Source organism: Canis aureus, chromosome 37, assembly GCF_053574225.1.
Source record: "Canis aureus isolate CA01 chromosome 37, VMU_Caureus_v.1.0, whole genome shotgun sequence".
Taxonomy (NCBI): Eukaryota; Metazoa; Chordata; class Mammalia; order Carnivora; family Canidae; genus Canis; species Canis aureus.
In genome coordinates this window covers 9,985,775-9,999,499 of record NC_135647.1, presented here as the reverse complement: position 1 = coordinate 9,999,499, position 13,725 = coordinate 9,985,775, and the positions used below count along the sequence as shown (strand labels likewise).

The 13,725-nt window shown below is 41.4% G+C and overlaps 1 protein-coding gene across 5 annotated transcripts in view; it reads right to left on the bottom strand.

Moving 5' to 3' along the window:
• Nucleotides 1-13,725, bottom strand: part of KIF13A (kinesin family member 13A) — a 211,394-nt gene that overhangs the window by 37,317 nt on the left and 160,352 nt on the right. For all 5 annotated transcript variants that reach the window (XM_077886252.1, XM_077886253.1, XM_077886255.1 and 2 more), the window contains 4 exons: nt 9,436-9,649; nt 5,218-5,380; nt 3,530-3,670; nt 2,532-2,681 (listed from right to left, as the gene is read on the bottom strand). In XM_077886252.1, the coding sequence (XP_077742378.1) occupies nt 2,532-2,681; nt 3,530-3,670; nt 5,218-5,380; nt 9,436-9,649 (668 nt within the window). The remainder of the gene's footprint in view (nt 1-2,531; nt 2,682-3,529; nt 3,671-5,217; nt 5,381-9,435; nt 9,650-13,725) is intronic.

The window sequence follows — 13,725 nt, the reverse complement described above, 5'->3', positions numbered from 1 at the left end:
TCTCTCATGAATAAATAAATTAAATCTTAAAAAATAAAAAAAAGTAAATGGGAAGACATAGCAGGCTCATGGGAGTGTCCACTCTCTTGGGAGCAGAGAATAGGTATGTAACTCAATGGGGAGGAGGGAGCAGGGTGATGGCAGGCTCCCCTAGGGAATGAGACCTATCCCAGGAGGATTGACAAGTACAAAGATAACAAGTTATAAGGAAACCGTTCCTTTAAAACAGTTTGCCTCCCTCAAAGACTTAAAATATCCTCCATATTCTGGTGGTCCTCTGGATAGGCATAGTTTAGTGCTGTCTCTCTTATAGCTGGTTGCATAGAAATGAATTAAGGGACAAGAATTATCCTGCAGTTGGCATTCCCTGAGCTGTAACTGGCCAAGTTATCTTTCAGCCACAGGTTAGGGTTGCAATGGCTAGAGCTGTAAAGGTGACACATATTTTGACAGTGCTGTGTCATCTTAAATAGTAAGCCTCATTTTTAAAGGCAGGTTAGACCCAACTTTCACATAGCAACTGGCATTGGCAGCACAGACCTGAGAAATTGGTCAGTGGTACTGGATAAGCGAGACCAATATGGAGGAATCAGTTAGAGGAGGGGGAAGAGGGGAACAGGAGAAATCAGTTTGAAAATAATCATTTTCAAGCTCTTTTTCAATGTTTTTGAGAGTCAGATACATTTTTAAAATAATTTCAGAGGGATGAATGGAACACTCAAAGCGCCACCCAGACCCTAGCTTAAGAACACCTGACTGAGAGAAAGGCTAAAATTCACAAGTCAGGAAATGATAGATGTTGGCAAGGATGCAGAGAAAAGGGAACCTCTTACATGTTGGTGGGAATGCAAGCTGGTGCGGCCACTTGGGAAATCAGTATGGAGGTTCCACAAGAAGTTGAAAATAGAGCTACCCTATGAACCAGCAATTGTACTAGTAGGTATTTACCCCAAAAATACAAATGTGATGAAACGAAGGGACATCTGCACCCCAATGTTTATAGCAGCAATGTCCATAATAGCCAAACTACAGAAAGAGCACAGATGTCCATCGACAAATGAATAGATTTGATTCATATATATATACATATTATATATGAATATAATATGTGTATGTATAATATATATATAGTGTATGTATTATATATATATAATGGAAGAAGATTCGTGTATATATATTATATATATAATATTATACACACACACACACAATGGAATATTAGCCATCAAAAGAAAAGAAATCTTGCTATTTGCATTAATGTAGATAGAACTAGAGGGTGTTATGCTCAGTGAAACAAGTCAACCAGAGAAAGACATATATACAATTTCACTCATGTAGAATTTAAGAAACAAAGCAGAGGATCATAGGGAAGGGAGGAAAAAATAAAAGACAAAATCAGAGAGAACACAAATCATAAGAGACTCTCAATCATAGGAATCACACTGAAGGTTGCTGAAGGGGATGTGGTGAGGGATGAGGTAACTGGATGATGGCGGGGCATTTGGCGGGACACATAATGGACTGAGCACTGGGTGTTATGGAATACTGGTGAATTACTGACTTCTACTTCTGAAACCAATAATACATTAAGTTAATTAACTGAATTTAAGTAAAAATTTAAAAATCATTAAAAAAAAAAAAAACCCTGAATTCCTTTGCCACAGGAGTTTTGCCCATTTTTCACGTGGGACAAAGCAACTCTAGCCCACTGGTCTTCTGGAGCAGCATGTCCCCAGGGGGGTTGCCACACAGAATGTGAGCTGTATACTTCCACACCATAGCTGGGAACCTGGGCTCTGTTTTCTGGTTCACTTTGGCCAGAATGGTATCCTACTTGCGGCCTACCCTAAGGATCACAAAAAATAGCTAAGTATTTCAGCTCTATATGTTATGAAAGGGCAAACTGAAGACTACAGACGTCACTAAATTTAAAATAAAAACATCAGTTGATGAAATGGATAAAAATAAAAAAGTTTGAACCTGAATATCTTCTAAAACGTCTTAGGCCCACATAAGGCCAATGCATGTAAATAACTGAAGTGTGAGGTGTTTTGTTTTCTTCTGCTTTTCAAAAAAGGAGTTAAGCTTGTTTTCCTTGAATATCTTAGATTTAAAGATAATGCTCCCAGTTATATCTTGTGAAGACTACATGGGAGCCGGCAAAGAATTTGAGTACATTAACAAGCGTAAGAGATGAAGGCAGAGGAACATGGGGACAGAGCTGAATCTGGTTTCCAAAAGATTTCTAATTTGACTGAAACAAAGGAAAAAACCCGTGAACCATAAATAAAAAAAATGTTATAATCATCTTATGTGATTTTAATCTTATATTCTTAAGAAACCATGATTTAGTTTTGGTAGTTTCTGTTGATATGAACAGAGAATGAATGTGACCCTGACTATTCACTGTAGTTTCCTGATGGACCTCAAGCAGAATTTAAATTGGATTCTTACACACACACACACACACACACACACACACACACACACGACACAATCAATGGTTTCTTCCAAGGCTGGCTTGTCCTTACCTCCCCCTGCTGGCTGATGATAGGAACTGCATACTGAAGTTTCACATCATAGAAGAGACACTCCAAGAACACGTTAGCCACGCCAATCAGGTTGTGATTCTCTTGGGCTTCATAGAAAGGGTCACCTCGTTTCCCATAGAGACGCTTTGCCTGATGGGTAGGGTGGGCAGGGAGGAAGATGAGTAGGAAACAAAACATCAACTTGGATAATATTATTTAAAACTAGCCCTTAAGAATGTTTTTAAAAAGAAAGCATTTACATTAAAAAAAAGAAAGCATTTATCTAAAGAAATTAAAAAGAAGTAAAATCGCAATCGTCGCATAAATAAAACAAAAGCAGCCTGTGGGAGGGGCTTGACAGCTGGGGGACTATCCCTCCAAGAGGGATGTCCTCGTGGAGAGCTCCTCCATAGTTCCTTCCTTTCTTCCCTCTCACGCTCCACGTGCAGTCTTTTTCACTCCATTCCCTGTGCTCTGCCTCATTTTTCCTTCACCGAGGCTTCTTTTCCATTACCAATATCCCCAGAAATGGATTGTGTTTTCTAAGATTCTTCTTTGTAATCTCTCGTGCCATGATCACAACTGGGAGAGCATGAATGAATACAGAATCCAAGCCGATTCCATCCACATGGATGTTTTAAAACACTGACCAAACAGATCACTTTGATTCTATTTGTTCACAGATTCACTTTGTTCTATTCCAGTTCACTTGAAATGCAGCAAAAACCCCTGACAAACAAGAATATGTTGTGTGTTCTCTTTATTTAGCTCCTGTTCATGTGGGAGTCACAGGCTTTATGACCGATCCGATTCAGGACCCCTCTCAGGGTCACTTCTATGTTACTTCTCTGAAATGCACGTCCAAAGCATGACTGCATATACTTCCCACCGTGTGTGTGTGTGTGTGTGTGCGCGCGCGCACGCGTTTGGATGGTGGTATCACTTACACTCTGTGCTTTCAACATGGTCAAATCTCCTTTACATTTTGTCTCTTTTACCTCAGGGATTTTTTCCTTCCATTCTTGATAAAGATCTCTCATGTCAATTAATTTATTCTCCAGCTTCTCAATGGTCCAAACTTGGGTGCTCTTTCCTTTCCTCCTCACCTGAATAGCTGGCTCACTCACAATCGCTCCTCTCTGCAGAGTGAAGGAAAACAAAAAACAAACAACAAACCAGAGAAACCTTATTGTGATTTTTTGGGTTGTTTGAGCAATGTAGGTTATCGTCAAGTAGCAAGCTGGAAAAAGACGCCTCGTGCATACAGGAAGATGAAATTCTACCACACAGAAAATTCTAGGGAATATTCTGGATTATTTTCAACTCAACTGCAGAAAGATTAATGAAATCTTCTGTGTAGACCTATGCACATGCTTTTTATTTTTATCACTAGAAACCAAACTATAAATCTCTTCTCTCCAGTTTTTATATTATGATCATCTTGTGTTGTTAAATATTCCTCATAGACACTTTTTTCCTTTTAAGAAGATTTTATTTATTCATTTGAGAGAAAGAGAGCACGTGCAAGCAGGGGGAGGGGGCAGAGGGAGAAGCAGACCCTCCCCTCACCCCCCACCCCCATCCCCACCCCCGAGCAGGGAGCCTGATGTGGGGCTTGATCCCAGGACCCTGGGATCATGATCTGAGTCAAAGTCAGATGCTTAACTGACTGAGCACCCAGGCGCCCCTCACAGACATGATCTTTAATGGAAACATAGAAATCTATCATATGGATATACCACTCATCTGACAAATTATTATATTGTTCAACATCATGACTATTTTGAATTTTTGCTACTCTAAAGGCCATTATGATGGGCATCCTTGGACAAAAAGTACATAATCTTTATGAACACTTCTATGACTGGATTTAACATCAATTTCTCAAAGAACTGCTTGGCCAAAGGACTGAAATACAGAAAGATTAATGGAGTACTCCCTGACTCATTTCTTGCTTGCTTGCTGGAGGGAAATATAAATGGATGAAAGATTATTTTCTTTCGACATTTCTCTTTAAAGAAAAAATTCCTCAAATTGAAATGATGGTAAACTTCCCAATGACTGCAAAGGGCCGTTCTGTGTACAAAAGAAAGGTATTCTACAAGTCTTCCTTTCTTGTAGAATCCACTCTTAAAAATAAGACTGTAACAAAACTTATACCTAGCTCCCATTCCAGAAGGGAACATTTATAGGAAAAAGAAAAGCAAGAGGAATTACTCAATTTTTAAGAAGATTTTATTTATTCATGAGAGACACAGAAAGAGAGGCAGAGATATAGGCAGAGGGAGAAACAGGCTCCCTGTGGGAAGCCGGATGGGAGACTCAATCCCAGGACCCCAGGATCACGACCTGAGCCAAAGGTAGACGCTCAGCCACTGAGCCACCCAGGTGCCCCGAACTTAGATCTATTTCTAGTTTTAACACATCTAAGAGCATGTATACTTGAGGGGGGATTCTATAGAGGAAATCTTTTTTTTTTTTTTTTAACTTTAACTATTGAAGTTTTTTTTTTAACTTTTTACTATTGTTGGCATACAATATTAAGAGAGGAAATCTTAAAAAGTATAAATACTCTGGCTCACATCAAGATCTCCTCATGGATATTCTTTGGATATCAGGTTTATATTCTATCTTGGAGAATATACTGTTGTATGTTTTGCTCTCTTTTCTTTAAAAACACTCTTACCTTTCTGTTGGCACTGAGGTTTGCAGCAGGGATCTGCAGGGTCACTTGGTAGTCAGTGAGTTTGCTCATTTCCTCAGCTAAGAAGTTGGCCTCCCTTACCAAGGTATTTGCTTTCACGAGCTGCTCGCGAAGTTTTGCCAGGCTTTGACGGAAGAGCTCATCCCTGTGGGGTAGCAGCAAAGGAAATGAGAAAATCTAAAAGAAAAGGAAACTGATCCTGTTTCTAAGTGAGTCATGTTATTAGAAAGTGGTAGAAAACTCCTTCCAGGCAATATTTTTTAACTGGTTTTTGTCAACATCAACACTTGTTCATGTTTCTCTCCTCCCACCAGCGTACTGCAGGCTCTCTGCTGGTATCACCCACAAAGAGCAAATATGTGGAGGGACTTAACTAAAAACCATACTTTAAACCCTCTAACTGGAGATCCCTGGATGGTTCAGCGGTTTAGCACCTGCCTTCTGCCCAGGGCATGTTCCTAGAGACCCGGGATCGAGTCCCGCACTGGGCTCCCTGCATGGAGCCTGCTTCTCCCTCTGCCTGTGTCTCTGCCTCTCTCTCTCTCTTTCTGTCTCTCATGAATAAAATCTTAAAAAAAAAAAAAAAAAAACCCTCTAACATTTGAAAATGGCTAGATTTTGACATTATGCTGCCCCCCAAAAACAAAAAAGGAATTCTTTCAGGATAAGAACTGATTACGACTTATTGTGTACTTTTGGGGGTGGGGACAGGAGAGCAGGGCCGGGGAGAGAAATCTGGAGTCCAGAAGTAGACAGTGTTCCACACAATTGCTTCAGTTGGTAAAAGGCAAAAAATGGGGACTTCAGTAGCACCAGAGATTCAACTTTTTCAACTCTGCACAAAAGCAGTTCCTTGTGAGACCTTCTCTATTGTTCTGACACTGAATAGGTCAAAACCCTATTAAATGGTCTCCCAGCACCACAGCATTTGTCCTAGTTATAATCTCTCATTTATTTGTAATAATTATATGGCTAATGCCTGTCTCCTCTATGGAGCTGCAGGCACCCCAGGGTGAGAACTATGTCTTTTTTATCATTATACCTAATTCTCGGCCAAGTGCACGGCCCACTGTGGGATACCCTCAAACTACCCACTACCTTCTTTCTTCTGAAAGAAGAGAGCTTCTGATTTCCACATGTGGATTTGTGCTCAATGGTAACCCGGGCCAACAGACTGTTTCTCTAGCCTTACCTAGCTTCTCTTCTCTCCCATTTATAGACCTCCTGCCCTCCCTTAATAGGACAAAGATGAGCTTGGAACGCCCCATCTCTACTCCTTTCTCATCACCTTAGAAGTGACACAGGAGGCACCCTGCAAAGATGTTAATATAAAGTTAACCTAAGATATGTGACACATGGATCTCACCTGCCTGGTTTTTCTGAGTGATATTATCTTTTTTTTTTTTTTTCAGTTACCCGGATTTGAATTCTTCTAGCCAGCTCAGTCTTTTCTCCACAACATCCAGAAAAAGAGCCTTGTTAATTTTTCTTTTGAAATATCTCCTAAATCTCTCTCTGTATTGTTTTCACAGTCCCTTCCTCACACCCTCCCGATAACCTCACTGTCCCTGGGTTCTCCTCTTTCCTACCAACAGACACATAAATCCTTGCCCATTGCACATCAGTCCTGAGTTAAAAACCTCCTCTTCACCCTTCAGAAGAGCTTTGGAGTAGCTTTCCCTCCTCCTCTGTAAGTCACCTTTTAGATCGAACAGAAGAACAGCTCTTGTGTAATCCCCCAAGCACATCTTCCTCTTCTCCATGGCTTCCCATTTGTTTGTGACAACCTGCTCCATTCAAAATATCTCCCACCTCCTGTCTATCTGTCCAGTTGCCACCTTACAGCCTTGCCTGAAATCCTTCCTTCTCCACGAACCAGCTGGAGAAAGGCTCCACTGCACGGGGTCCCACTGTCTGCTAACCATGTACTAACCTCACAGTGCTCCCTGCCCAGGCACATACTCATTCATCACTTCCATAACCTCACACAATAAATATTCCCAAAGCACCTACCAAAGACACCATCATGCTAGGCACTGGGGACATGTTAATGACTGAAGCTGGTTCCCTGCCCCTGGAAGTTATTTTTCAGATCAGGGATAAATGACAAAGGGATAATTATGGAACCGCAACACTTTCTTTTGCCAGACAAAACTGGTTTTTAATTTACTGTTACGGTGTACTTTTCACCTATTTGTATCTTGCTCTATACTACACTGTGATTATCCAGGAAGAATAAACCACATCTCTGGTTTTCTTTGACATTCTCACTAGCTCTTAAAGATACTTGATTTCAGACCCCCAACATTTATTTGGGTATGAGTCCCTCAATATTTCACAAGCCATCAACATTTATTTAGGTTAAGAGTCTCCGCTCCTAATAATAACTACCCACCATTAATGACATCTTAATTTTATCCAGTGATTCAGGTGAAATCAATATTGTGACCATTCTCCTCCCCTTGAGTGACATCCCCAAAATATCATCCATGTTACTCTCCTTTTTTTTCTTTTCTTTTTTTTTTTTTTTAAGACCTTGAGCCTCCAAGAAAATCAATTTGGAATTAAGGTAAGTAAAAAAAAAAAAAAAGTTATAACGCCCGACTGAAAAATACTATCATTAAAAACAATCCACCTTTTCTGTTGCATCTTTTTTGTCTTTCACAGTCTTCAGGACATTGAAGCAATTAGGGGGAAGAAACAGAAAGGTACCAGCGGGTCTGATCACAACAATGACTTTCAAGCCTGCTGTTGCTTAGAGGAAGGAAAGCCACCAGCTCACAGTAAAGGCAGAGAAGACAGCTCCTCAGAAGAAGCACTGACAACCTGGGTTTCTTTTGCACAGTAAAAGATACAGAGTAAAGTGTTACATGTAGGATAAATCTTCATACTTCAGTATCCAGACAGATGAGCAGGCAGGTTCCTGGGGAAAACGCAATGCGTTCTTCTAATTCAGAACAGACCATCAAGTGCATTACTATTGCTAGTCTGTTGTGCAGGGTCAGGTTCCTCCTCTTCCCTCTTCCCTCTTCTCTAGGGGCTCACCTTCCTGGATGTGGCTCAGGCTTAAGTGTCTCATTGCTTGTGAGAGAGCTGCAGTGTGACTGCAAGATTAGGATACCGGCCCCGGACTCCGATGGCCATGGCTTTGATCCTGCTGCCAACGTGCTGGCTAAATGACTTTGGGGGAACCATTCAACCTCTCAGCCTGTTTCCTCATGCATGAAATGGGGTGCAAATGATCAAATACAGTAGCAGGTGTGAAGAGTAGATGAATACACGTAAAGCACTCAGTGCCTGGCACGTGAGGAAGGCTCTGTAAACGGCAGGTGCTACTTTGGTTACTGCTATTATTATTCTAACAGTGTGGGGATCAGTAAGGGGACTGAAGAGATCTGGGTTCAAATGCTGGCCTTTTCATGGACCAGGTGGGTGACTGAGGAAGATACATAGAATGAGTGCCCGGTCTACAGGACAGACATAACTGTCCCTGGGGCAGAGGGCTGTTGGGAGTGCTACATGAGCACTGTGCCTAGACTGCCGTTAAGAACACAAGAGAACCCAAGAGTGTGACTTACTGTCCTCATGGCTGATGTTCCTCCCACTACTACCTCAGTCCTGAGATAAATACTTAAATCATAAATTCTGAAAATTCACATTGAATATATTTTTTAATATTATAGTTGTATTTAAAGAGACTCCAAAGAGAAATTTAAAACTGAGAAATGCGGGACACCTGGGTGGCTCAGCAGTTGAGCGTCTGTCTGCCTTTGGCTCAAAGCGTGATCCTGGGGTCCTGGGATTGAGTCCTACATCGGGCTCCCTGCAGAGAGCCTGCTTCTCCCTCTGCCTGTGTCTCTGCCTCTGTGTGTCTTTCATGAATAAATAAATAACATCTCAAAAAAATAAAACTGAGAAATCCTTTTATGCTAAAGGAATATTCAAACTTTCTCTATTTCAATACCTATTGATGGTATTCTAACTTAGTGCTATTTTTACTGAAAGGTAAGCAGGGGGAGGAGTGGTCTTTAACCAGTGATAGTAAACAGACTGAGAACGGACAGTATCCCTGAAAAGGAAAGGCAATTGCTAATGATCCAGATATGGGACTAGCATTTGTCTCCTTGCTAGGGTGATGCCCCTTTTCCATGCCCCCCCCCCAAAGCCCCAAGGCCCTGATGGCATGGGTCCCATTCTTACCTCTCCTCTGCCCACTGGGTCACCTTCTGCTGAGCCGTCTGGCTGCTGTAGGCCAGGCGGTCGGGGCCGCTGCTCTGGGGCTGTCGCTCCGGGGACAGCTGCTGGCGGAGCTGTTCCAGTTCCCGCTCATACATGAGCCGCTGCTCCTCCAGGGCGCTCCTCTTTTCTTCCAGGTACTGTCTCTCCAGGACCTGAACCACATTTTGCACTGGGTCTGGTGGGCCAAGAGACAAGGCAAGTGTCTTCCACGGTGGCTACGACAGGGCAGCCCGCTGTGCTTCTTCCAGCAACAATTGTCTCCCTGCTCAGAATTTAGCCTTTGAAGATGCTTTCTCTGAGTGGCCCAGGGGCCCTGCCAGATGAAATCTTCCCAGCTGCCTTTTTATTAACATTTCAGATAAGTGTCCTACATGTAAATATTCCCCACATCTACTGTGTTTCTTCAATTTGGCGAGCTCATCCTTATGTGTAGATGGATCAGTAATTCACTATAAGCAGACGGTAGAGGGGATGGGCTCCTATCCATCGAGGAAAGCTTCATGAACTCTAAGACAGCCTCAAAGAGCCACACAAGATTTCAATTTTATGGTAGTCATTTTCTATGCCCGTTTAGCAACAGTTTTAGTATATGGCAAAGGGTTTTGATATTTCTGATTTTAACCACAAATCTTATTACTCCTGAATTTCTATAATGTGGGAGGGAATGTATAGATCACAGCACATGTTTGGAAATACTGAATATATGATTTCTTAGATGTTGAAATCCAAGAAGGCAATTTAACTTGAAAAAAGAAAACAGAAAGCAGAAAAAAGGGGGAGGAGGAAGGGATGAATTCACTTGCAAAAACAAAAGGCCATTTATGACTTTTTGCTTTTGCAGATCCAGAGATCACCAACATATATGTGGTGAACAAATATAGAAATACAGGGATGTGTGGGTGGCTCCGAGGTTGAGGGTCTGCCTTCAGCTCAGGTCATGATCCCGGGGTCCAGGGATTGAGTCCCACATCAGGCTTCCTGCAGGGAACCTGCTTCTCCTTCTACCTGTGTCTCTGCCTCTGTGTGTTTCTCATGAATAAATAAATAAAATCTTAAAAAAAAAAAAGTATAGAAATATGTTGTTCAAAGGGGTCATGCCCAAGGCCAGCAGTGGCTGTGGTGTAGGTAGTGGCCACCGCCCGTGGCTGGACATTAGCTTGGCAATGACCACTGACCTACGTGTTCTGGAGAATGAAAGCGCTGACCATATATCCCAGGAGAAAATTATTGACATCCCTACATGAGTAGACTGTAGAGAAGCAATTGTGTCAGACTATCTGGATGGCAAATAAGAAAACCACCATCATCGTAACTATCTCCTTAAAGCACACGAGATGGGGAGGAGATGCATTCGTATTCTCAGACTGGCCTTGAGTTCGTTCGTACCTTTGCCTGTTCAAATGGTGCTTTTCGTGCTGTATTCCCACACACTGACTCTCAGTTTAATTTCCAGGATAAGAATTAGAAATAAAGATGACAAGATGGATTTTTGTATCACCTGATTATGTTTCCTGACTGACTTTTCCATTAGGCCCTATCTATCATTTTGTGAAATAACTATGCAAATTATACTCATCATCTATGTAAGCAGTAAGAAAAAGAGATAGTATGTTAGCTTAATAAGGTTAAATTATACAAAACAAAAAGTAGAAAGTAATTTAAAAAAATCACTAGATATCTACATAGAGTACAGGTGAGTTGTTTTAATAAAAAATGACAACCACATGGCAATAAGAATTCGACTAGCTGCTATAAGTCAGGTAGAGGCACTACAGCCTTTACATGCATCATCTCATGAAAGTCTTGCAACAGACCTGAGGGTGGATATATTCCCATTTTGAAGATGCTGACCTAAGATCACAGAGCTAATAAGTGACAGAGCTAGGTTCTGGACTCAGATCAGAGCTAACTATCAGAGCTAACAGGGGTAGGACATTAGTTTAGTAATAAACGGAGAGTGAATTCTTATTTCCAATGTTTGGCTCAGAATTAGTACTCTGTTAAAGAGTATTTTTAAAGAATACTGCAATTCTTTACAGATATAAAATTCTAAAATTCAGCATTTTTTTCAAAGCAGAAATAGTTTTCTTCATAGAGTCCTAACAGAGTCCCTAAAATATATTACCTGAAAATCTGATGGAAAATGAACTCTTAAAAAATACCAAACTCTTAAAGACAGACCATGAGAGGGAAGACTTTTTCCGTAGAGTAAGACATCTACGTACTCCAAAGCATTAGAACTCCTGACCTTGTCCTGTAAATTTATGAAAAATATATGAATAATATGGTGAAGGAGTCTGAAGGAATTTTATACATAAGACTAGAGAAGAAAAGTTGTCTCAGTATTTTTTAAAAATGCATTTCTCAAACAGTACGTAATTTTTCTCTTTTAGGCTCTAGGTTTGAAAAAGGAAGGACAGGGTCTTTGCCATCCATTTATACTTCCATGGAGCCTGGTTTTCAAGAGCCCTACCTTAGTTTTCATAAATCTTTTCCAGAGAGAGAAAATTGGAAAACATACCATTTATAAAATTAATATTCTAACATATTTGCTAAAAGACACTGGATAGGACATTTAATCCTTATTCCTGCTTGCTAGTCAGTGGTGTGTAGAAACACACACATGATCCCAAATGGCTGAGAGGATTTCACCCCAAGGTTCCATGCTGATGCAGAGGCAATGTGACCAAGGTTGCTTTAAAGTGCTTTGGCAGGGGATCCCTGGGTGGCGCAGCAGTTTGGCGCCTGCCTTTGGCCCAGGGCGTGATCCTGGAGACCCGGGATCGAGTCCCATGTCGGGCTCCCGGTGCATGGAGCCTGCTTCTCCCTCTGCCTGTGTCTCTGCCTCTCTCTCTCTTTCTCTCTCTCTCTGTGTGACTATCATAAATAAATAAATAAATAAATTTTTTTAAAAAGTGCTTTAGCAGGTGCCATGACATAACTATTCACCAGGCTTCATCAGTGGCCACAAACCACTAAGAGATATAGAAGAAGGAGCCAAAGTATCCCTCCCCTCAGTTTGCCACAGTATAGCCAAGTAAGCCCTGCCCTAGGGAACTGGGACAGACCACACGACCCAGAGCCTGGGCAGAGATACAGGGACTAAGGTTTCTTTCTCCATGTCTGTCTATCTTTCCTTTTTTCAACCTCTGATTTCAACACAAGTCATTCTCTTAGATATATTTGATATCATCTTTGCAATTAGCCAGGTTCAAGCCTTTATCACTCTATAGCATATTTTTTAAATAGATCACCCTAATCGGCAGGTCAGTCTGACTCCATGATAATGGCCTACGACAGAAACCAAAGACCATTTAGCCTATTTTCAACCAACCAATCAACCATCAAAAAACTGTCTACAGTTTATTTTTCTCCCTATCATTTTCCTCCTCTTGAATGAGGGGTTTTAAAACTCAGCGTCTGGAGCCTAAGGCCGAGATACCAAAAAGGTAGGTGTTTTAGGAAGAGAGAAAGGATCATGTTTATTATGGCATAGCATGTTCTCTCTTCATTAGTTTATCCTTTTATCTGGTATGTAATTCATGTAAGGTGCTTACACTTATTTAGCTGCCCCGAGAAGGGAAAAAGAGAGGGTGCCAGTAGTAAAGGCTGGAAGGTACTGATGTGATAAACAATCAGTATTCGTTCACACCTAGGTGCCCAATCACTAAATTGAAGGGAAGCAGATCCTTTGGGGGAGGGGGAAAAACACAGCTTTAATCCCAGATAGAATAAGCTCAATGACTTGTCATCAGCCCTTTTAATTGCTCTTAACTTTAAAGCTACCACTGGGGACACCTGGGTGGCTCAGCGGTTGAGCACCTGCCCCTGGCTCAGGACGTGATCTGCAGTCTCAGATCAAGTCCCACGTCGGGCTCCCTCCCTGGAGCCTGCTTCTCCCTCTGCCTGTGTCTCTGCCTCTCTCTGGGTCTTTCATGAATAAATAAATAAAATATTTAAAAAAAAATAAAGCTACCACTGACTCTATGACAACAGATGAGTGCCTAATTCTTCTTCTGAACCTTTGAGAAGAACACATTATCGTCCACAGATACTAGGTCTGCTTCACTCTTAATTCCAGTGACTTGGGTTTTAGATCATTATTTAGAGATTTGAAAATACATCATTCTAGCCTATTACTGGCATGAAGGATAGTCACTATCTGCAAGTACAATGCCTTGAACCGCTGAGCTGACATGGGTCAGCCAGCCATTATTAACAGGAGCAATGATACCAGTGACACTTGTATGC